Source organism: Mixophyes fleayi, chromosome 6 (genome assembly GCF_038048845.1).
Source record: "Mixophyes fleayi isolate aMixFle1 chromosome 6, aMixFle1.hap1, whole genome shotgun sequence".
In the NCBI taxonomy this organism is placed as follows: domain Eukaryota; kingdom Metazoa; phylum Chordata; class Amphibia; order Anura; family Limnodynastidae; genus Mixophyes; species Mixophyes fleayi.
In genome coordinates, this window is record NC_134407.1 from 221,828,468 (window position 1) to 221,853,997 (window position 25,530).

The following is a 25,530-nucleotide window of genomic DNA, read 5'->3' on the forward strand; positions in this document are numbered from 1 at the left end:
CTCAGGATTCTGAGTGAAGATGTTGCGGTAACTGTTGTCGGAGTTGGAAGCTTCGGGAAAAAGATTACCACCGGAATACTGCAGGAAAGAAGATTCCCATTTCATTTCTGAAGGGGTAAACACCAAAGGGTTATATTAAATTTGTGTTTAATTACATTTCATATTGAAAAATATGATTTTCACCTTTAACATTTAACTGACCAGAGAATTCTATCTGCTGTTTGTCACTTCATTACATTATTGTACTGTATAATGCGACTCCATTTTCCACTCACGCTGTCAACCCGCATTTCTACGCTATCGTGGGGAGTAAGAATACACAGTTGTCATTTCTGACGTTCGTCTGGTACAAAGGCAATTATTGTTTTAGAGCTAGGCACATCTTAAGATGAGTCTGAACACATATATGCCCGTAAAGATGCTTATCTTGCATGTAGCTTTTCCTATATATGTTCAGGACGCAAATGCCTCCTTCTCTATATGACAACCTAAATATTTAGGGAAACTGACTAATCCAAATGTCCAATGGCTGGATTAACCAATCACTGGGGTAGGGCTGAGCAAGAAACAGGTGTCCAGTGAGGTGTTACATTTCCAAACTGACTCCAGTAGAACTTGAAAAATGCTCAAATGCTCAAACACCTACAATGATTTCAGCAAAATCTGAAGTTGTAGCACCGGCCTCAGACTATAATTTAAATATTTTATGAGGTTGTAAAGTATCGTTGTTTCTATCTACCTTCTACCCCACTTGTGTGCAGGGATCAGACAACTTCTTAGTATGTGTCAAACTTTTGGAAAGTATGGCAGAAACATAAAAAAGTTGGAAAGTGATGTGTGTATGTTGGAGTTAACTCATTACAATATCTGTCTCCATTCCAAGTAAGAACAGTGCATCTCTGGGGCTCTTGTGATAAAGACTTTCTGGGATTGGGTGTTTCCCGGAGCCCTGTTTCTATATTTAAAGGATATAATAGTCCAATATAGAATCCATTATTCTTGTCCTGTTCCCCACAGCTCACCAAAGCGTGCCAGCAACTCAGGCTATAGCCAACCCAACTCAAGGCGTTTTACACACCATAAAGATCTGAAGACAACAGGGATAGGACAGATACCAATAATAAAATGAGGCAGAGACAGTTATAAACACCTGTGTAAACAAGAAACATTTTGAATGTTCAATTTGGGTTCTCAGCCTAAATGAAGCAATTGAATAACATTATATAAATATATAAAGTTCACAACCTGTACAAGATACAGTTTATTACATGTAGAATAATAAAGCTCACGTGGTCACTTTTGATAGAGGGTAATACAAAGAATTAGACCTCTTTATCACATCGTTAACAGAATGGATTTGATTGTCTCTTCTATCTAGCTTGGTGTTAGTAACAAAACCTAATGTCTGCAAAGAGGACGTTATATATTTTGTACCCTGTCATTGTTTTTTTGCTTTGGGGTATGACATCATTGGAGACATGGTGAAATAATACATGACAGATCAACAGCTAGCATGCTATTAGCTCTTTATTTGCTGTTCTACAGATTATGTGTACTTTAGTGGTAATTTAGATGACAAAGTGGCTTATATATCCATATGTCTGCATGGTTTTGTAGGGTTTTTTGTCTTCGTAGTGGCTTTGATGTGGAAGGCAGCCTATTTGACAGGGTAGTGACTATGGTTAATATTGTATAAAACTAAGCAATGCATTATACTTATTTGTTAGTGAGGTAAATAAGTGTGTCTAACTGGAAGGGTTGTAATAGAGGGTAATACAAAGAATTAGACCTCTTTATCACATCGTTAACAGAATGGATTTGATTGTCTCTTCTATCTAGCTTGGTGTTAGTAACAAAACCTAATGTCTGCAAAGAGGACGTTATATATTTTGTACCCTGTCATTGTTTTTTTGCTTTGGGGTATGACATCATTGGAGACATGGTGAAATAATACATGACAGATCAACAGCTAGCATGCTATTAGCTCTTTATTTGCTGTTCTACAGATTATGTGTACTTTAGTGGTAATTTAGATGACAAAGTGGCTTATATATCCATATGTCTGCATGGTTTTGTAGGGTTTTTTGTCTTCGTAGTGGCTTTGATGTGGAAGGCAGCCTATTTGACAGGGTAGTGACTATGGTTAATATTGTATAAAACTAAGCAATGCATTATACTTATTTGTTAGTGAGGTAAATAAGTGTGTCTAACTGGAAGGGTTGTATTTTTAGGGATAACTGGACAAATGTCTGTAAGTTTCTGTCTGTGAAACTTATGATGTCACCACATTTAAACCATAGTTGCCAACATTGGCAACTTGGGGTCCGGGAGGCAGGTGGGTGTGTGGGGGCAGAGCTCAAAGAATTGTGTTGTGAGCCCCGCCCCCAAAGCAGTCATCACGTTTTTTGGCCAATAAAAATAGGGGGCCGAGCCACAATAACGCGTACGCGGCACCACTAAGCCCCGCCTCCTCCGTTTAATTTGCAAAGTCGGCTGGGAATCTGGAGAATTGCCTGGTCTCCCGGGAGTCTGACCTGAATTTTGGCAGTCTCCCGGACATTCCGGGAGAGTTGGCAGGTATGATTTAAGCAATGTTAATGCATGTACTGTTTTTTTTTATTGTAAGATAGCCAATGAGCATTAGAAACCTGTTAATCATATAGGGCAGAGGTGCCTAAACTACGTCCTCAGGAGCTACCAATAATTCATGTTTTCAGCATTTCTTTAATCATGCACGGGTGAGGTAATCTATTTAGCTGGGTTAGCAATTATCCCACCTGTTTCTACATACAGAAATCATGACCTGTTTGTAGATATTCAGGACTCAGTTTGAACGCCTCTGATATAAATTAAAATGAACAGTAAAGGTCATTACACTGTGTAATATGTGTTTGGTAGAAGGTATATCAGCTTGTGCTTGTCTGTCCAAGAACACATTATTCGTGTGTATGAGAAACGTCCTCATCAGATGTGAACGAAACAAACAACTTCAGAAGACGTTCTGCCTTGTCATCCTATATACTGTTTATTACCACTGTACTGCAGCAAATATATTAGAAATATTAGATTTACTCAATGTTATTTCAGTAGCTCTGTTTCTAGCATGTTTACAGGTAAGGTAAGACGTTCTGCCACTCTTAAAAAACCCTCGAAGTTTAACTGGTAACCACTTTGTTTCTGAGGTTTATTCTTTTGTTAAATGTGGATTGTCTGGAAGGTAAGTTTTGAGAATGGTATTGTTTTAATATGCCATCATTTTTTATAATCATTGTCAGGAACAGCGTTCACCTGAGCCTGCGTGACGCATGTGTGGCACAGGGTTAACCATAAAACAACCACCTGGTCTGTCTAAAATGATTAAATCCTTCCCTATCTATGCCACACACTAACTTTGCGGTACCAATTATGCCACCACCACCAAGGTTGTTTCTATGAAGAGCTGACACTCTTATTTAGGAAGCCTTCAGTTCTCCCTAGAATTAATCTAGCACAATTTACTTTAATCAGAGTTAACATAAACCACAAATGTTCGTCTGGACCAAACTGTAGCGTGAATTCGTAAGAACACAGAGACTTGAACTTATTAAATGTAATTTAATATGGAAAATACATCCACAATGCTTAAGATAAAACAGCTAATAAAAGGCATACAAATATAACGCTATTGTTTCTTATAGAATAAAAAGGATAAAACACAGAATTGATAACTCACTTATAATCAAGTTTTTGGTGCTGGGAGAAGCAGGGGAAATGGGACACTCTTCAATCAAATTGACTCCCAAAAGTGATAAATTTCTAACAGTCACAGTGCAGTTTTAACACCAGGCTGCAGTGCCCACAGCCCCCCTTCCTGTGATGTTAGAACAAAAAGGTCTGTGAGAATGCAAATTAGGTTTTTATGACTCGGCTGGAGAAACACCTTCTATGTTAAATTTTTGTTACCCTGTCCTAACATTTCACCAGTATGACTTACAAACATGATTTTACCTCCACACAACAAGTCATAAGTTCCCCTTCATCTGCATACCACACATGCCTCTGGTAAGTATGATATTGGAGAAAATTATATGATATTTTCCTGTGACCCTATTCAGCTTGAATTTGTCATTAACATATAACCCTGTCTCTGCAGTCAGCATGTCTGGGGCTCCCCAAACATGTGTTAGATTTCATTGTCTTGAAAGAAATATTTTCAAAGGCTTTCACATTTGTGACCTGCCATAAATGATACAAGGTGCTACGTAAACAAAACACGTGGATTTAAACAGCTCCTCTGAGCCATTTCATGCTATTTCTAGGAAGTAATTCACAAATACATATTTCCAGAGTTATATACCTAAAAATTAGCTTGCACATGACAATCATCTTTTTGATAAAATGTGATGAATTATTGTATATAGAAATGAAAGCTTGATGTCCAAGTTACTATCCATTTCCTGTCTATCCAACTGTGTCTATACGACTCAACTCTTTGTAGGCCTTATCGAGGAGGATGTTCAATGGATAATCTCTGGCACTAAATTGTTCGATCATATCTACCGCTTGTTGATCAAAAGTCTCTCTAGAGGGGTTCTCTTGATGCACCTGAGCTGCCCCTTCAGGATATTTGTCTTCCAAAACCTATGGTGGGCACTGATAAAGTGTAGATTGGCATTCAGCCTTTCTTAGAAGTGACACATATCTTGCCGGGAGAACGGAGATTGCTTTTAGACATCCACATACTTGGAATTGCCTGTACCTATACATTGGGATAAAACTAAACTTACTGGTTTCTATGTTGTGGTCAGACCCGATTATGGAATAGATCCTCTTTACATTTAGGCTTGAACAATAGAGACCTGTGATTACCAACTACCAGGTGTGTAGTTATTTTTCTGTTTTGATATGTTGTGAATGCACTGCTAAACGATTATCTACATCCTGGTTTATTTCACGATACATCTGTATACATATTTACAAGAGTTCCCATTGATCCTTTTTAAACTATTTTCAATACATATTCTGGTGCCTAGGGTTCTCTAGACCATTATTGAGCTATTCACATTTCCCTATATGGCATCCTTTACCATAGCCCTAGAGGGAGCGATACCCACCCTTTTTCATTTGTTTTAAAAAAAATACCTGAATTGTCTGACATCGGGATTCTGCAGTTATCTTCTAGGCTGAAGGTCTAACAGTCCCAATGGTCTCACAAGACAGCCACTTATCTTAAATGACTGCTTTATATATAGATTTTTCAGAGTCAAATCACACCATCACAGATATAGAACATGCTTTTAACACAATGTAAGCAAGTTTGCATTAAACAGCGGAATATTTATATCATACACAAAGCAAGCACACTTGCAAAACACAAAGTTAAAAGTTATGACAAGAGAATATGACTTATGTTGTTAGTTCAGTACGTATGGTGGCGGTATTACAGCCACTAAAAGGGGGCAGCTACTACAGGGCCTGGGGCTCAGTAATGCTGGGTCACAAACCTTTGGAGCCCCCCACTTTGCTCTCATAAGAGCAGAACAAGGGCCTTTTCTAATCCATGTCACATCCATTTTGTGACATTTAACGTTTGATTTCTAAGTAAAACCTGAATCCACATTCAAGACTTGACCTTGGGTTTGTGTGTTTTTAGATGATTCGCAATACCTGTTTTCACAGCAAAGCGTTTCCCACACTCGGGGCACGAATGTGGCTTATCTTTTTTGTGACTCTTCTGATGCACTGCAAGTTGTGACCTATAAATAAAACTTTTCCCACATTCAGAGCAACTATACGGCTTCACTCCTTTGTGGATTCTCTGATGAGTAAAAAGACCACTTTTGACAGCAAAATATTTCCCACATTCAGGGCACGGATATGGTTTTTCTCCAGTGTGCCTTTTCAGATGTGCGACGAGTGAAGATTTGTCAGTAAAGCATTTACCACACTGAGAACAAGTATGTGGCCTTTCCCCTTTGTGACTTTTTTCATGTCGGGAATAATTTGATCTACTAAGAAAACATTTCCCACATTCGAGACAGGAAAATGGTTTTTCCCCTGTGTGAATTCTCTGATGTTTTCGACTCTCTGATTTAGTGATAAAACATTTCCCACATTCATTGCACGCATGTGGCTTTTCACCAGTGTGACTTTTCTGATGTGCAATAAGGTTTGATTTTCCCACAAAACACTTTCCACATTCAGCACAACAAAACGGCCGCTCCCCTGTGTGAAGTCTCTGATGGTCATATAAGCTTGACTTCTGTGAAAAACATTTCCCACACTCAGTACACGCATGTGGCTTTTCACCAGTGTGGCTTCTCTGATGTGCGATAAGGTTTGTTTTTCCGCCAAAACACTTTCCGCATTCGGGACAACAAAACGGGCGCTCCCCCGTGTGAAGTTTCTGATGTCCATATAAGCTCGACTTCAGTGTAAAACATTTCCCACACTCAGTGCATGAAAACGGTTTGGCTCCTGTGTGAGTGATTTGATGTATAATGTGACTAGTTTTCTCAGGTAAACTCTTACCACATACAGTACTTACAAACTGTTCCTCTCTTGTGTGCTTTACTTTATGTTGGACAAGTGTGGATTTAGCAGTGAAACTCTTCCCACATTCAGAGCAAGAGAATGGCTTCTCTCCTCTGTGAATTCGCTCATGAACTATTAGATTTCTTTTAGTAATAAAGCATTTACCACAATCAGAACAAGAAAACGGTTTTTCGCCTGTGTGAGTTCTCTCGTGTGCAGTAAGCACTGATTTGTAAGGGAAACATTTCTCACACTCAGAGCAAGTAAACTTACTGCTGGTATTCTCACATGAGCCGGATTGCTTTTTACTAGTATAAGTGTCAGTGTCTGCGAGGTTTCCTCCATCACATGGGACCAGTTCCTCCTTAATATCAGTAGATGTATATTGTGTATGATCTGTGGGTGTATAAATGTCAGTGTCTGTGAGGTTTCCTCCATCACATGAGACTGATTCCTCCTTAATATCAGTAGATGTATATTGTGTATAATCTGTGGGTGTATAAATGTCAGTGTCTGTGAGGTTTCCTCCATCACATGAGACTGATTCATTCTTAATATGAGTAGATGTATATTGGGTATGATCCGTGAGTGTATAAATGTCAGTGTCTGTGAGGTTTCCTCCTTCACATGAGGCTGATTCCTCCTTAATATGAGTAGATGTATATTGTGTATGATCTGTGGGTGTATAAATGTCACGGTCTGTGAGGTTTCCTCCTTCACATGAGGCCGATTCCTCCTTAATATGAGTAGATGTATATTGTGTATGATCTGTGGGTGTATAAATGTCACGGTCTGTGAGGTTTCCTCCTTCACATGAGGCCGATTCCTCCTTAATATGAGTAGATGTATATTGTGTATGATCTGTGGGTATATAAATGTCACTGTCTGTGAGGTTTCCTCCTTCACATGAGGCCGATTCCTCCTTAATATGAGTAGATGTATATTGTGTATGATCTGTGGGTGTATAAATGTCACTGTCTGTGAGGTTTCCTCCTTCACATGAGGCTGATTCCTCCTTAATATGAGTAGATGTATATTGTGTATGATCTGTGGGTGTATAAATGTCAGTGTCTGTGAGGTTTCTTCCATCACATGATACTGATTCCTCCTTAATGTCAGTAGATGTATATTGTGTATGATCTGTGGGTGTATAAATGTCAGTGTCTGTGAGGTTTCCTCCTTCACATGAGACTGATTCCTCCTTAATATGAGTAGATGTATATTGTGTATGATCTGTGGGTGTATAAATGTCAGTGTCTGTGAGGTTTCCTCCATCACAAGAGACTGATTCCTCCTTAATATCAGTAGATGTATATTGTGTATGATCGGTGGGTGTATAAATGTCAGTGTCCATAAGATTTCCTTTTTCACATGAGCCTGATTCTTCCTTAAAAGAAGTAGACTTGTGTTGTGTCTCTGTATGTTCAGGAGAGGCAGAGTCTGTGATGTTTCCTACGTCACATGACACAGATTCTGCCTTGATATGCACAGACGTGTATTTATCCTCCTGTTTAGTGGATAGGCAGGCCGTGAGATTCGCCCCTTTATATGAGACCAATTCCTCCTTGATAGTAGTGTCTGTAAGTTCAGTGCATGTACGATATCTGTGGTTTCCTTCATCAGACACATTTTTTCTACAGATGGATAAATCTGTTGAGGAGAAATTGAAGTTTAATCATGACATATTTCATATAGACACTCGAGCAGAATATCTGTACAGTGGCGTCTAATTTCACCACTAAAATCTCAAGTTTATACCTTTATATATGCTACTGGGACTGCAAACATGCAGTCTTTGATTAAATTGAATAAAATTGTTTTGGACTGTCTGAAGAGTCCCACAGCAAATGGTGCAGACCCACTGGGGACAATAGCCAGGCAATAGAGGTTTTGTGATTGTTTCAGAAATATGACCAAGATAAAGTTGAAATCCGGTCTCATTTCAAAAGCAGAGAAATGCACTGAGAGTCTGGGTCCAGGAAGATATCTTCTTCACTCAACAAGGGGAACAGGACACATCTCCATATGGGCCTTGGATACAGGCTCATTCTACTGCATCTAATATTCGATATGTTCAACATGACTCTGCTGACCACCCCATACACATCTTCACTATTTATGGTAACCTCCTAAAGTCTCTACCAAAGATTCTCACAAGGAAAAATGGAATTGAACTTCTCTCAGTTGTTGGCTAATGAGGAACGGGTGGAAATTTGGAATAATCTAGTAAGTAGTTGGAAAATGAAAGAAAATGGTGGACTAGAGTTCATAAAAAGTTTCCCTTCTTTCCTTTCTCTCTCCATTACCTCTGTTCCCTCACCCCTGGTATCCTATAGTACTACCTTCTTCCTACTATCACCTCTGCCACGCTCTCATCTGTCTCCTCCACACCATACCATACCTGCATTTGACATTTCCTCTGTCACTTTCCATGTCCTCCATACTCCCAAACTCCTTTGCCCCACCATTCCTTCCTACTCTCAGCCATATACTCTCTTCCCTGTATCCAGACTCCAAACTCCTTACACCCCCACCTATCACTACTGATTCCTCCAATACACCCTCCCAGTCACCGCTCTTACCCAATATCTCACCTTCCGCCCCGGCTGCCTACCCCATCACTGGGTCCTGCCCTATTCCCACCATCCACTCTCTGCCTCTACCCTACCCTCCTTCTATAGTCTTCCAACATCCCTCCTCTTAAGTTCCTCTCTTTTACCTAAGCACTCTGGAATGCCAGATCAGTCTATAACAAGCTTGCTCCCATCCATGACCTTTTCTTCTTAAGCTCCTTCAACCTACTTGCCCTCTATGAAACCTGGATTCCACCATCTGACAATGTCTCCCTTGCTGCCTTCTCTTGCGGGCTATCCTTTAAACACATTCCCCAACCTGACAACCGCCAGCATTGTCCACCCTTTGTCCTCCCTTCACTTCTCTTCCTTCGATACTCAAACCATACATCTCTTCTACCTTTTCCACCATGATGTTGCAGTTATCTATCTCCCCATGCACCAACTCTCACTTTCTCAACAATGTTGCCGCCTGGCTCTTCCACTTCCTTTGCTCCAATCTACACACCCTGATCCTTGGGGACTTCTCCAACACTCCAGTTGATAACACTAATGGTACTTCTACCTCCAAACACCTCTCCATTAGCTCTGGCCATTGTCTTAACCAGTAGACCTTTTTTCCCACATACCATTATGGTCATTACCATGTCTTTGTGTCACCTGTCACTGCACTTCGCCTCTGTCATTCTAAGCCCATATCTTGGCACTCCAAGCTCACTTGTTACCATCAGAGGTGCTGTCGTCTTACTGAGCACATCTATAGAAAGTCCCACTCAGACTTTATCCATTTAAAAATAATCCTATCCCCTTTTACACTGCCCTCTCTTGCAAAACAGTCCTACTTCAAAACACTCTTCTCCCAGTTCAACAACCCCAGTCACCTCTTTTTCCACCCCATCAACTCCCTTCTCTGCCCTCAACTCCCCTCCTTCACCACCCATGACTTTGCTTCTTACTTGAAGGGGAAAAAAAAATCAACTCCATCAACCATGAAATCTCATCTTTATGGCTCTCCATTCCCCACCCCAGCCCATTTCAGATCCCCTATGCCACTCTCACCAGTTACCGCTCCATATCCCTACTCTCACTCCTTTCCAAACTTACGAAAAGTTAATTTCTAGTTTAACTGTTGAACACACTTTCTTACTGTTCACTTCCTCCTTGACACCTTACAATCAGGCTTCCACTTTCCACTTCACCGAGACTGTCCTAACCAAGGTGACTAGTGATCTTCTCTTGGCTAAATCGAAAGGCCATTTCTCCCTGATCTTGCTCCTTGAGCTCTCTGCCACTTTTGACATAGATGACCACCCTCTCCTCCTTGACACCCCCTCACTTCCTTGGCCTACGCTGCACTGTCTTTTCCTGGTTTACCTCCTACCTTGGTCCTTCAGTGTCTCTTCATCTAGGGCATACTTCCCTACTCTCCCTCTATCTATCAGGGTCGCCCAAGGCTCTGTTCTTGGCCCATTACTTTTCCCTCTTTGCACCTCCTGTCTTTGTGAACTCAGCTGCTCCTTCAGTCTCCAATATCACCTATATTCCCATGTAACCTACCTTTCCTCTCCTGTGTGTCCGACTGAATCTCTGCCATCTCCACTTGATGGCTGAACTCAACCTCAAGTTCAACATATCCAGTGTCACATCCCCCTCATCCTCCTATTTCCCTTAAGGTTAATGATGTGGTCCTCTCCCTCATTCACCATATTCGCTCCCTGGGAGTCATCATCGACTCTGCTTCTCTCTGGCCCGCCTGTCACAGGTCTGTCACCATTGCAAACTGTCTGGACAGCTTTAAGACTTATCTTCCTCCTCCCATGTTTTAATGCCTCCCACTTCTACATCGCAACACTGTCAAGAGGTACGACCCTACTCACTCATTCCATTCTGTCAATGACCTTTGACTCTCCGCCTCTATCGCTACTTCCCATTCCCACCTTCAGGAATTCATATGCGCTGCTCCCCACTTTGGAAACTCCCTGCCCAGACTCGTCTCCAGGCGAGTCTTAGGAAATTTAGACTGCAAGCTCCAATGGGGCAGGGACTGATGTAAGTGACTTCTCTGTACAGCGCTGCAGAATTAGTGGTGCTATACAAATAAATGGTGATGGTGATGATAGGATGAGGGAACATAAGCAATCAAAATTTATGACCGGTTTTCCAAAAAGGAACTGAGACAGCAAATTTCAGAATCTTTGGCAAAGGGCTGCAGGAGCAGTAAACTACTTTTGAATATCCCGCTCACAACCTTGACCTGTATTATTAGCCTCAGAATATAACAATACATGGTTGTAGCTGTTATTTTATCCTTGTGCCCGTTTTAAAAAGACATCTACATGGTGATGACATCTGCATATACCCGTCACTTACCCACTAAGTCAGGAACCTGGTGATTCTCCATTGTCATGTCCTTATGTCACTCCATGTACTCTCCTTCCTGGGTAGAGAAATAAAGTGACAACCGGATTCAGAAACCACATATCCTTTTACTACCATCTACTCAGTGTATATTTTATTATATGCCAAATTAATGTGGTTGAAGGTTTCAGTTATAAGACAATCATGTAAAGTTAACACCCCACCTGTATAACACAATACCACATCCATTAAGTCTTGGAAACATGGTCCAGTGGTAGATGGTATGGTTTAATGTTAATATGATAAAGCCTGGGGTCTAATGTCACTTAGGGCCTAGTCACATCAGAAGAAACAGAGGGATAGAGAGTGGGCAATTACAGCTCTCTAAGTATCTCATACTGTATGTAGGGAGATAATAGAACATTCCTCAGTCATAATTACAGGAAAATGTCTGCGGCTAGAGGGCCTCTCAGATTTGGTGAACTGGTAACGTGTCAATTGGATAACGTTGGGCCTCACCCTACTGAATTATGGTTAGATTATGCAGACATTTAGATCAAGGTTCTGGTTCTGTGTCAACCCTTTACTAAGACATGTATTAATCTGACATCATGGAGACGCACATGGCCAATCAAGACGACCAGCGTAAATAGGCATGTGGGCTGATGATATATATATAATCATAGAAACCACCACTTAGTTGCTGATGGAAAACATAAAACAGACACTAAAAAGATATATACTTGCAATATATACAGCTATACGAGATCTATAATATAGAGGATAAATAGAATATTATATGGATATATAACATGAGATAATAAAATATAACATACAGGAGATAAATAATATTACTATTTAAAAGCCCATCAAAATGATAAGTAAGATCATGTTGGACCCTTTTGCGCCCAATGTGACTTTACCCCTGTGTCAGCATTGATTGAATAGTTTGTTAGATGGCTGCTCAGCCGCACAATGCTTAGTGGGGCAAAATCACAAATACTGTTCATGGGACCACAGTTATGAACATAAATATTAATTTCATCAAAGATACTGACATTAAGAATAACGTGGCATCTTGTTCGCTGACTTTGTAGGTGCTGACGTGATGTTACCTCTGTCCTTGTTGCTCTTTGATTGTTTTCTCTGTGACGGCAATTTGCTGATGTGTCAGATTTGCATGGTGATGACGTTCACGTTCTCTTTGGTCATCAGTCATAGTTTGTCATCGGGCTTTATCCTGCTCCGACCTTCATCTTTTAGCTGTGAAGTTACTCCCATAGCAGACATTTGCTTTTCAGGTGACATCGCAGTTACACTTTGTTACTTAAAGTAATTAGTATATACCTATAAATTTCTCAAAAATTGCAAATAAAACAAATGGATAGAAAATAGAGTCAATTTTGAATAGCAAAGGTATACATGGTCAGTGCCACACAAAAACCGAAATAAACCAAACAAAACAAGGCCAAGAAATGAGGAAAATCTAGTCAGTAGCAATAGTCAAGTGCACAAGAGCGTCATTTACAAACATTTTAACAAATTTGTATGTGTTTTGTGTGTGTATTTATAAAGGTGAGGAGCAGTGTTTAACCATATATATATATATATATATATATATATATATATATATAATATAAATGCTTAGTGGCGTCTGTCTGTCTATGTGTGTGTGAAAAAAAAAAAAACAAGTTGCAGCGCCACCTGCTGGGCGGAGTTATACACTGACCTACTAAATTCTTAGTGTGTGTGGGAAAAAAAATTCAAAAAGGGCTGAAATTTGGTAGGGCTCAAACTCATTTTCGTGAGGTAATTTTACCTCATGAACACACATGTGTAGAGGCGTGCGTTAGTGTGTGTGTGTGTGTGTGTAAAAAACTATTTTCTCAGAAAGGGCTCATCCAATTGACCTGAAATTTGGTATACTGACATTATTTGACAAAAAAATTAGAATAGTCAAGTCAGTTAACTTCCATCATCCCCCCTTCCCCCCGTGGGAGGGGTAGTAAAGGCTAAATTTACGAGTTGAGGGGTCAAACTCATTTTCGTGAGGTAATTTTACCTCATGAACACACATTAAAAAGGCTGCTTGCGTCGGGAAGTAACGCTCTTCCCCTGAGGAGGCCTGGGCTAGGCCCAAATGCATGACAAGAACCTTTTTAAGACCTTAAGTAGCTTGATTTGACTAGAATGCATGAGTATCATGCACGGGTTAACTTGTATATATATATATATATATATATATATATATATATATATATATATAGATAGTAAAATAAGTTACATCAAATACATTTCAGTTATCTGTTGAATTATAGCTCTTTACTGACACCTAGTGGTTCACCACACACATATAAAGGTGAGGAGCAGCGGGGGGGGGGGGGGGGAGGGGCGTGGGTTAGCCTTTTATGGCTCTATATATATATATATATATATATATATATAAATATATTATGGAATAATGATATATAATATACAGGAAAGATATAATAGTATAAGGAGCGATATATAGCATGGAATAATGACATATAATATACAGGAGAGATATAATAGTATATGGAGAGATATATAACATGGGATAATGATATATAATATACAGGAGAGAGATATATAACATGGGATAATGATATATAATATACAGGAGATATATAATAGTATATGGAGAGATATATAACATGGGATAATGATATATAATATACAGGAGAGATATATAACATGGGATAATGATATATAATATACAGGAGATATATAATAGTATATGGAGAGATATATAACATGGGATAATGATATATAATATACAGGAGAGATATATAACATGGGATAATGATATATAATATACAGGAGATATATAATAGTATATGGAGATATATATAACATGGGATAATGATATATAATGTACAGGAGATATATATAACATGGGATAATGATATATAATGTACAGGAGATATATATAACATGGGATAATGATATATAATGTACAGGAGATATATATAACATGGGATAATGATATATAATGTACAGGAGATATATATATAACAGTACATGAACCTACAGCTGAGTCTTCCCCACAATAATTCGGTAACAGCTAAATCCCCTTCATCGAAAGGACCTGCTGACATCACCGGGTCATGTGACTGCTGTGGTCACATGGTACACTGTGGAGAGGACGTTCTACTAGGTCATGTGACTGCTGTGGTCACATGGTACACTGTGGAGAGGACGTTCTACCAGGTCATGTGACTGCTGTGGTCACATGTTTACACTGTGGAGAGGACGTTCTACTAGGTCATGTGACTGCTGTGGTCACATGGTACACTGTGGAGAGGACGTTCTACCAGGTCATGTGACTGCTGTGGTCACATGGTACACTGTGGAGAGGACGTTCTACCAGGTCATGTGACTGCTGTGGTCACATGGTACACTGTGGAGAGGACGTTCTACCAGGTCATGTGACTGCTGTGGTCACATGGTACACTGTGGAGAGGACGTTCTACTAGGTCATGTGACTGCTGTGGTCACATGGTACACTGTGGAGAGGACGTTCTACCAGGTCATGTGACTGCTGTGGTCACATGGTACACAGAGGAGGCTGCTGGTAGTAATGGAGAATCAGACAGTGATATTTCTGCTGGATGCAGGTGACCCATTGTCTCCCTGTGAGGTCTGTGCAGCATTAATCCCACAGAGGGGTCTTACAATCAGGACACATGAAGTGTATTAGGTTACAGCAATGTGAATATTACAATATGTGAGTATTCCCCAAGCTGCACTGTATGTCCTGTGTGCCTTAGTGCTAACACTAAATGAGATATACTTAATAATAGACATTAATAGATCCTAATTGTGCTTTGGCTTTGCTGTCCTCCTCTTATGAATCCCATAATGAATGAATTCCACAGTGGGTCCTGTCCCAACAATGGAGGTTTGCAAATTTACTTAACGCATTTAGATCGCAGTACTTCAAAAGTAATACAATAAAGGCTGGGGGGGGGGGGGGGGTAAGACAAATGTAACAGGTGTATACATTGCATTAACATTAGATACCCACAGAAGGGATGTCTCCCATGCTTTGGAGAAATATAGATATTATTTTGATAACAGCCACGGTGGTTTGTAACAGGAAACTCATTAGAGAAAGGAAGTAAGGAAATTGTGTCCTGTTAGCACTTAATGGATAATGCATTATCCTCCATTGTAATTCATACATTGAAGGGGATGCAGACAGACATTGTATAACAAAGGTGTGACATCCACAGCCCTAATGAGCTTTTTGTGGTCCTGGCTTTCCTGTAGTTCACTGCATGACGTGTTTAAGAGACTGCAAACATAGATTTGACCTATCCATGAAATCCTTGACCATCCTGGTCAGAAGTAATTAGGTCCACACCACTTTCTTACAGTTTGGGGATAGACCCTATGCATTATTTTGCAAATGTAATTGCTCTCTGTAACTATGTTATATAAACACTCTGGTATAGTATACATAGCTCTAATGTGTCCTGCAACTCCTGTCATCTTCAAGAGGACGGCCGCTATGAGTCCTTGTATGACTGATCTCTCCACTATGTCATCTTGTCGACATAATAACGTCAAGAAAGTAACTTGTGTCACTCAGTTCAAACCTGATGATGTCAAGTTAGTGACAAGAGGGACCGTCATAGACGGAGTACTTACTACATCTGACAATGAGAGGAGAGGAAAGTGCTATATAATCTTTACTAGAGGGTCTATATAGCACGTCTAACCTCAAGTGAAAAAATAAAGCAAAACAGTTTAGTCTTCCATTGTATTTGGTTATATATATATATATATATATATTTGTTTATTGAAAGGACCCAGAGCACAACAAATAGCTGAAACAGTAACACGGATATAGCCACTATGGAAAAGAAAAGTTAACAGCAATGCTTAAGGTTACGAGTACAACAATAATAATAACGGGAGTGGGGGTTAAAGAATGGTTAGATAGCTTAGTAAAACATTACGGTGTACTTCTATGTATTCTACAGACACTCCAGAAACGTTGTCCTACATCAATAAATCCAACAGGCCTTGAGAATACATGGCTAGGACACAAGCGGGATTTGAATGCAGCAGGTTTCCAGCTAGTAAACAGTCATGTGCCCCTTTCTACGGCACATAAAAGCATTTTGCTACCAAAGCACTTAGAACGGAACACTGAAAATGCTTGTGTGTGATTGGACCAGCATTCTCCACTGTAATGTGCAATTGGTGTTTATTACATTTGTAACACCCATGTGCCAAGGTCACTACAGCTCAGGAACATGTGGGATAATTACTGGTTCAATCAAATGCATTAGTTCATCTTAATGCATAAACACAAAAGAAAAGGAAGAGAGCCTGCTCAAAGTATGGTCTGATATGGTGCTTGAGGGAGGGTGGATATTCGCTGGTAGAGCTGGATTAAGGCTTTGGGGGGCCAGGGCAACTTAAGACAGGGGGCCTTATGGTCTAAAATTAAGGGCATAGTGTTATCGTCCACAACAAAAAGAGAGATAAACTGTATTGTATAGGATGTAAATTTTTTTAACATTGCGAATAGTGTTCCTTAGCATCAGACCAAGATGAAGACATTATTTAGTTCATTTATATTTGTCTTTGTTGATGTTGGTTGTACCAATGCGATGTGAAAAGATTTTAAAGAGGGGCTTTGAAACCTCTTGAAAGAAACAGCTGGAGTAATCCGTTGCTTTAAGTGACATTAACCTATTCAGTCAGAATGTGGAAGTTAGCAGAGGGTAGGGGAACTTACAGTATAAGCCCAGTTGAGGTGAGGATGTCCAAAATACCTCATTAAAAAAGCTAATGAGGATGTAACCAGGGGAGGTTTGGGAAATAGAATTGTCAGTAGGCAGGGTCAAATGACAGGAAGCAGGCCATCACTGTACATGCTCCAATCAGATATGTGCCTGACTAACTCTAGACACTTCCCCTTCAAAAGCACTGGCAACTCTGCGGTCATTGCTGTTAGATGCATGTTGCTTCCCCTTTAAAGCGGGCCCTGCTTGAGGGACATAACTCCCTGCGTTTGGGGCAGAATACTGAGTTAGGGAGACACAAGAAGGTTGGCAGTCTATTCTCCTACCTGTTATTGTTCATTTCTGCTGGTGTTCTAAGCTCAGTTGCTGTTTGTCCAGATCCTGAAATCTTGGGCTCTGTATGATAAAGGGATATATGCTGCTCACTTTTTGGAAAGTCAAACTAATAAACATTATAAGCCCCCAACATTAAATCAAGTGTATTCCCATTTAACAAATAGGCCTATTTCCTCTAATGACCCCTACGTGATTAGCACTAATATTACATTAATAAAAAGCAAACAGCAATACCCTCCACAATACATAAATCAACAAGGACACCCAAATTACAGCAATACACTCCACATACAACAGTTCTCTTTCCCCACACTATACCAATTCCCATGTGAAAATGAGAGAATGTAGCAAGATCTGTGTAAAGAAGCATGAGTGTTTAAAACCTTTGGGGCGTAGTTTTCTGTAAAACGTGATTTTGTGCTATATAGATATGGACTTGTAACTAATAAATCAGAGCTAACTGCACACGCAGAACTTGCAGTGTATTTAATTCTCTCCGGGTGATGAGCTCATAAACTGACACTTACAGGTGAACAATCTGATTTAGATTCGACAAAGGGGTCTCAATATCAGAGAGTGAATTGTGAGGACTGACCCGCCTCCTACAGAGGTGGGTCAGACCCCAAGGGTTACACAGATAAAAAAAAAGGCCTATTGACCTAGAAAGAACCCTAACATTCCAGGTATCTGTTACACCCTACTCTTTAGGATTTCAAGGCAGCCTTGGTCCTTCCAGGCTAGCTCATATATACTTGCATGGAATCATTTTCCTACCTTGTGCAGGCTATGTCAAGGCCTTATTGGTAGACCTCTTCCATGCTGATAGACTGTCTCGGGATTGGCTTCTGACACCATGCCAAATTTGGGTGATGAAACATCCTACTCGGCACTGTGATGAAATGAGGGGTGAACTTTGCCCATTAGTAATGCACCTAATTTCGCATGGATAATGGATTATCATGGTCAGGGTACTTTTACCCCTTTATGTTCTCCAGATCCTCAGGTTCAAGGAGAGGTGGGTGTTGAAATAATGGTTAAGCCCACTGGGACCTGCTCTCCTTCACATCTATCGGTTGTGTTTTTCCCATAGGAATATGTTAAGTTTAATGTGTGTAAACTGTGCCTCCATGTGTGTACTGATACTTTGTCTTTAACACAGCTGTATTACAATCTGGGGAAAAATTATACTGCAAGTACTGCTCCGAGCACAGCCTGTCCCATAGATGCACTAAGGCAGGCCTGTCCAACCTGCGGCCCTCCAGATGTTGTGAAACTACAAGTCCCAGCATGCCCTTCCAGCTATCAACAGGTTGTCTACTGGCAAAGAATGCTGGGGCTTGTAGTTTCACAACACCTGGAGGGCCGCAGGTTGGACAGGCCTGCACTAAGGGCTGGTTTTTGCAACCGCCGGTAGCTGGACTATTTACGCAGATGGCCAGATAACACCTACAGACAGAGCTGTTAAGTCTGGAGCTCTGTAAGAAGACTGGAAGGAGTTAATTCAGGCAGGTTACCAGAGTTAATTTAATCATCAGTGATTAGGCTCATTTATTGAGACTATTGTGCAAGTCTACGATTTCCAGACTTTGTGGAGCCAGTGGTGGCAGGAATCCAGGAGTGAGAGGGGCAGCAGTCAGTAGCTGTCCATCCCCCTGGAAGATAAGGCCTGCCAATCAAATAGCCAGCATAGATGGCTCCTTCCCTGTACCCAGAAGACACTAGCATGGGAACCAGAGACAGGATAAAAAGCTGTTCTCAGAGACCAGAATGGAGGTTCAGATTTAGCGGTGGAAGCTGGAAGTCAGAACTGGCCAGAGTTTACAGTGCATGCTGGACTCCTCAAGATGCGGATGTAACAGCAAAGAACTACAAGAACCGCCAATCTCTTTTCTTCTTGTCTTGTCCATTTCTGTGCCTTCCAAAAGCGGGGTGACAGTGAAGCGGGACTGCCGCTTGCTGGCCTGATTGCAGAGAAGCCTCCCTGCAAAGGATCAAGCTCAAAGTAGATACCGCAGAGTTGTCTAGAAAAAGACCGGTATTCTAGTGTAATTGTGTTCCATTATGTTATGTTATGTTATACCTGCTGTAGTGTGATAGACTTAACCTTTTCACAATTGTGCTTCTGTTGGTGATTTTATGTAATTAAACTAATTTTTTATCTGGATATTTTCCTGTCTGTGAAAATATGTTCCCATTTTCATGGTACTGGAAGTGAGAGAGAGGCTGAAGGTAGCCTGGTAAACGCCGACTTGGTGCAGGAGTTTTTGCCAGTTTTCTTCTGGATGGTGCTGGCAAATTGCTTGCGGGTGCCCCGATATCGTGACACCAACAGTTATGCACTCTGTTGTTTGTGTTATTTGTATTATTTGTTAACATACTGTATCGATACATCCATTACCTGTTACACAAACTCAATCAATTATTGGATGTGAGGACCTTACTCACATCCAATACTGAAAATTATTAGTGGAGCTACTGAAGGATGATTCCTTTCCCAAATTCATTGTAAATACATGAGAAAGATCTGCATATGAACAATATATTGCACACCATCTCATTAGCTAAAAGCTTTTTCACCTTTTCTTATGTCGTTTGTGCTTTTCATTCTCTGTTGGACCCCACATTAGAAGGGTTAGCTACCTTAGAACATGTTCCTATACATAGGGGGAGGACACACCTGTTGCTCTCCCCCTCTTTTTTCTGTAGCCCTGTTCAAAATTTTCTTTCAATAAAAATTATTAAGGATAAATAAAAAAATACTGACGAGAAAATCTAATTCACAGACAGAGACTTAGTAAATGTGAAAGCAATCAGGTGGTCTAGGTAAACACAGTAGTCAAAACAATATTGTAGACGATCTAAACATTAATCATGATTTGGATCACAGAACATATAATAGCCAGAAGCCATCTCGGATATAAACAAACAGCAGTTTAATCTTTGATGTGAACTAGCAGGTGGTCAGATGACTTCCAACTTCCAATCCCCAATAGCCCATTGAAAGTAATACAATGTAGGTTAAACCTTAAAACAAATATTTGGTATATAAAACTACTAATAATAAACTCTACAAATTCATGTAGACATATAAATATATAAGCCACTTAGCTAAAACACCACTAAAATACACATCACCTGTATCAAATAAATAGCTAATAGCAATGCTAGCTGTTGATATGTATTGTTTCACCATATGTCTCCAATGATGGTCTGGCTGTATCACTTATAAATTATTGTATAAATATATTTAAATAGCGCAGTGCGCTAATTTATATTATTGCAAATGTACTGATTTGGATACTGTGTTATATTTTGTGTATTACAAATGTACTGAATTCTGATGCAATAGCCATTTGTTAGAGGAAGTCTGTTTTGCTGATGGCAGGAAATGCTAAGTAAGTCTTCATGTGAAGTGACAAACACCTGCTTTGGCCTGAAGGCCCAGCAAGGGGGCGTTACCTGTGTGCATGTCTTGTTAGAGAGACAGGAAGCCTCCTAACAGTATAGACAGCACATCTGAGAATATCAGGCTGGTGTGAAAGTTAAACTGTGTTAGATGCAAGATTATATTATATCCTGATGTTAAATTATTGAATGTGATTTATCAGTTTTTGCGGAGCCATCTGGGATCAGGGGGCGGTGTTACCCACTGCTAACAGTTGTGTCAGAATCTGTATAAAAGGAGCTCTGTTTGACCATGTATCATTATTGTTCCATCTGACCTTCTGATCATTAGTACCATACACTAGTGTGCACTGTCCATATAAAGACACTTGAGCTAATAAAGATCATTTGCTTCAAGAGCCTGCTTGACGACTACTTCCCCACTGTAATTCCTGTGACCTGCAGATTAGACCCAACTCTAATCAGTTATGCGGCTGTTCTGAGGTTTGGACCCAGCGCCTAGTACCACTGCACTGCCTGCTATCCAGAAGCTCTGGCCAGAGGGAACCATCCACAGCACCCTGATCTACAGGAAAAGGTCAGGAGTACCAACCCAGGTGCCCAGTGTGAAGGGGGGGATATACTAGCAGTGATAGTTCTCCAGAAGAAGCAGTTCTGGATGCCGCTAAGGAGTCCAGTGGTGGCAGCACCGTAATGCCCTCCTACTATGGTTAGAGGGTGCATTTCGGAGAAAGAAAGGGGATGGTGGCGAGGCAAACTCAGCCAGTCCTCAGCAACACAAGAGACAGGGTGGCATAGGAAGTGCATTCTCTCACATATGGTATACCCTAAAACAGAAAAAAGCAATGTCAGGGTAGTGTACAAAATATATAAGGCCCACTCTGAAAACATTAGGTTTAGTTAATACCAAGCTAGATAGAAGATACAATCAAATCCATTCTGTTAGCGATGTGATAAAGAGGTCTAATTCTTTGTATTACCCTGTATGAAAAGTGACCATGTAAGCATTATTATTCTACAAGTAATGAACTCTATCTTGTAAAGGATATGAACATTTTTTTTTACAATATTTATATAATGTTATTCAATTCCCTCATTCAGGCCGAGAACGAAAACTGAACATCCAAAATGCCTCTTGTTTATACAGGCATTTAAAACTGTCTCCACTTCATTTTGTAATCAGTATTTGTTCTCTCCATTATCTTTAGATCATTGGGTTCACTTTTATGGTGTATAAAAATGCCTTGATACACTATACTTACCTAATTTAAGAAATTCCGTCGATGTTCAGGAAAGCGATATTTAAGTGGCTTTGATGTGCAAGGCAGCCTGCTTACACGTTAGCGAATGTTTATGGTTAATATTGAATCAACTAAGCAGTATTATAGGCTTATTTAGTAGAAAGGTAAATAAGTGTGTCTAAAGCTGGGTACGCACTACAGTATTTTGCCACCAACTTTTTATGTCGATCGATTTTACATGCGATCGGACCATGGTCCGATCGCTCGGTCCATGGACTGCATACACACGAGCCTTGTTTTAGACGATAAAGGGAAGAGCGGCCGTCCCTTTAGCGACTTTTTACAGCCATGTTCTCGTGAGCAATGATTGCAATTTCGTACACACTGAAGCAACATCGGTTGGAAGTTTATACACACTACACAACGGAAACGAGATTGGAACAAAAATATTTAATGGTACGACCAACCAAATGAGGGGACAATCGTCCATTTGGGCAGACTTTCGACCATCGTGTCACTACACACACTGACCCGACTTTTGAACGAGCGGTCGTATGTCGGCTGGTTGAGCCGATTATTGGACGAAAACCCTGCAGTGTGTACCCAGCTTTACTCTTCTTTTCTTAAAGAGGTCAAAAGTTGACATGGTTTGGAAGGGTTGTATGTTTAGGGATAACTGGAGAGACTTCTGTCTGTTTTGATGGGTCAGCAAGAAAGGTCAAACAAATATTGTGTGTGAAACTGTTAAAGTCACATTTAAACGATGTTAATGCATGTACTGTTTTTTGTTTTAAACCTAAGATAACCAATGAGAATTAGAAGCACCTGGAGGAAACCCACGCAAACACGGAGAGAACATACAAACTCCACACAGATAAGGCCATGGTCGGGAATTGAACTCATGACCCCAGTGTTGTGAGTCTATTTGGCTTTGTTAGTAATTATCACACCTATTTCTACATAGAGAAATAATGACCTGTTGGTAGATATTGAGGACTGGGTTTGGGCACCTCTGATATAAGGAAATTAAAGTTAGAGTAAAGGTCATTATACTGTGTAATATGTGTTTGGTAGAAGGTATATAAGCTTGTGCTCGTCTGTCTAAGGACACATTGTTCTTGTGTATGAGAACTGTCCAGATACTTACATACTATTTACTTTAGATGTTCTGCCTTGTCATCCTACCTATATACTGTTTATTACCGCTGCACTCCAGCAAATACATTTCTAATTAGAATACGTTTATCAAACTTTTACTTTTAAATGTCATATTAGATTTACTCAATGTTATTTCTGTAGCTCTGTTTATAGCATGTTTTCAGGTAAGGAAAGATGTTCTGCCATTCTTAAAAAAACCCTGAAGCTTAACCAGTATTTAACCTTCTCGCATAACATACTTTTGTAGTCTTTTATCGTCAAATAACTGATAAGTTTCTGAGGTTTGTTACTTCTCAAAATTGGATTGTCCGGGAAGGTAAATCTTGAGAAAGTTATTCTGTTTTAATATGGAATACTTTTTTATAATCATCTTTTTGATAGAATGTGATTAGTGTATATTAAAATAAAAGCTTGATGTTATCCTTTTTTATTCTTCATAACCAACTTTGTCTACATCACTCACTTCTATGTAGGCCTTATTGTAGATGTCCAATGGATAATCTCTGGCATCAAATTGTTGGATCATATCTACCGCTTGTTGATGGAAGTTCGGTCTAGAGGGGTTCTCTTGAGGCACCCCTGCCTTCGGGATATTCGTCTTCCAAGGCCTATGGTGGTCACTGTTAAAGTGTAGATTGGCATTTGTTTCAAAAACCTTTCTAAAATTAGATAGTATTTATCTTTCAATAGGTTGCGTTGTATTACACAAATACATGCTGAATATTGGCTTCTAGTAGAGGGAAGTAGACGTAGTCCTTCCTCTGCACCGAGTGTCTGATTATCTGTGCAGACACACCCCGCGCTGCTCCAGATAATTACATATGGGGAAACTTAATTCCTGTTCCTTATGTGTTTGCACTTACTACACTGTAGATATACGATATGTCATAATGGTACCAAGGCACAAAGATATTGGATATATCTGGCCTTTTAATTAGCTAGTCAGGTATCGACACAGATCTGTTAAAGTTATTTCATCTGGGTTAATCAGTGTTGTCTATACACGGATGAGTAAGGAGTGATATATACCTGTTCACATGATATATTATAGTTTGACAGGATTTATTTAATATATCCCTTCTGTCCTTTCAACGAATCAGCTGGCCCCACATATTTTAAGTTTATTTTAAATTAAAATTCTAAATAAGTGTTTTCTTCATGTTTACATATTTGCACTAAGCACGATTTTATCTTTTTCTATGTTTCACCTTTTCTACCTAGAGGGGTATTCCTTTTATCTAATATCCTTTTACATAACGATATTAAAAGTTAAGTTTTAATACAGGACCGGAGTGCTTTATCATGTCCAATACTTTCTTTTTTCTGTCTATGCAATACAATTTATTAGAATAAGCACCCCCACAAAGGTAATGGATTGATAACTATATCCAAATTCCTGTTTGTATTGTGGAAGTTCCACTTCCTCGTGGGTGATATCTTTGGCATTATAATTAGAAGTGACAACATATCTTGCTCAATACTTCAATGGTCACATCCAGAAAATTGGTGGAAATTTTGCTGTTAGAGTGAAAGTGAGATTGAACATGTTGTGTTCAAATAAGAAACTACTTTATTGTGAGATTGTAGCAAGCTCATGATTGATTTTATATGTGATTATTTAATAAACACTTCAATATTTATTGTGATAGGGATCCACAATTCTTTTCTTTACTATTTTTGTTTATAATTCTATTATAAATCGGAAACAAGAGCTGTAGTTTATGTTATAGGTTTTATCTCTATAGAGGTTGGCTACCTCTATGAATACAGCTGCTGATTCTGATAATCTGTTATTTATTCACTAACGCAGTCTGGGGCCTTTTTGTTTTTTTCCAATCAGTACAGTGCACACAGGAAGTTGGTAACTCAACGATGATGTGGAAAACACTTATAAAACGAAAGTCAAAATAAATAAATACCCAAATTGTCTGACATTGGGATTCTGCAGTTATCTTCTAGGCCGGCGGCTCCCAGGGGTGCTGCGGCGCTGTCACTGGGGTGCCGCGGGCCAGCCATAGGAAAAACAAAGAACACAAAAACTTACCAATCCGCGCGGTGCCGGGACCCAGCATCCTCCTCTCTCACGCAGCTTGTCACTGAATTGACAAGCTGCGTGAGAGAGGAGGATGCTGGGTCCCAGCGCCGCACGAATTGGTAAGTTTTTGT

At 39.9% G+C, this 25,530-nt stretch overlaps 1 protein-coding gene and 1 long non-coding RNA gene across 4 annotated transcripts in view; one reads left to right on the forward strand and one right to left on the reverse strand.

Moving 5' to 3' along the window:
* Positions 1-4,084: 4,084 nt before the first annotated feature.
* The window catches only part of LOC142159790 (uncharacterized), a 35,206-nt gene continuing 13,760 nt past the window's right edge, over positions 4,085-25,530 (reverse strand). Inside the window, exons 1-4 of one of the 3 annotated variants that reach the window (XM_075214524.1) lie at positions 14,497-14,562; positions 12,560-12,791; positions 11,457-11,523; positions 4,085-8,163 (exon numbers count right to left, since the gene is read on the reverse strand). In XM_075214524.1, coding sequence (XP_075070625.1) covers positions 5,600-8,163; positions 11,457-11,493 — 2,601 coding nt within the window. In that variant the 5' untranslated portion in view covers positions 11,494-11,523; positions 12,560-12,791; positions 14,497-14,562 and the 3' untranslated portion in view covers positions 4,085-5,599. Of the gene's footprint in view, positions 8,164-11,456; positions 11,524-12,559; positions 12,936-14,496; positions 14,563-25,530 lie in introns of those variants that run through there. The other 2 variants (XM_075214523.1, XM_075214522.1) reach the window with 2 other exon arrangements.
* LOC142160043 (uncharacterized) lies at positions 15,024-19,724 on the forward strand. Its single transcript, XR_012693023.1, has 3 exons — positions 15,024-15,192; positions 18,720-18,793; positions 18,950-19,724. It is a non-coding gene; the product is annotated as an uncharacterized LOC142160043 (long non-coding RNA).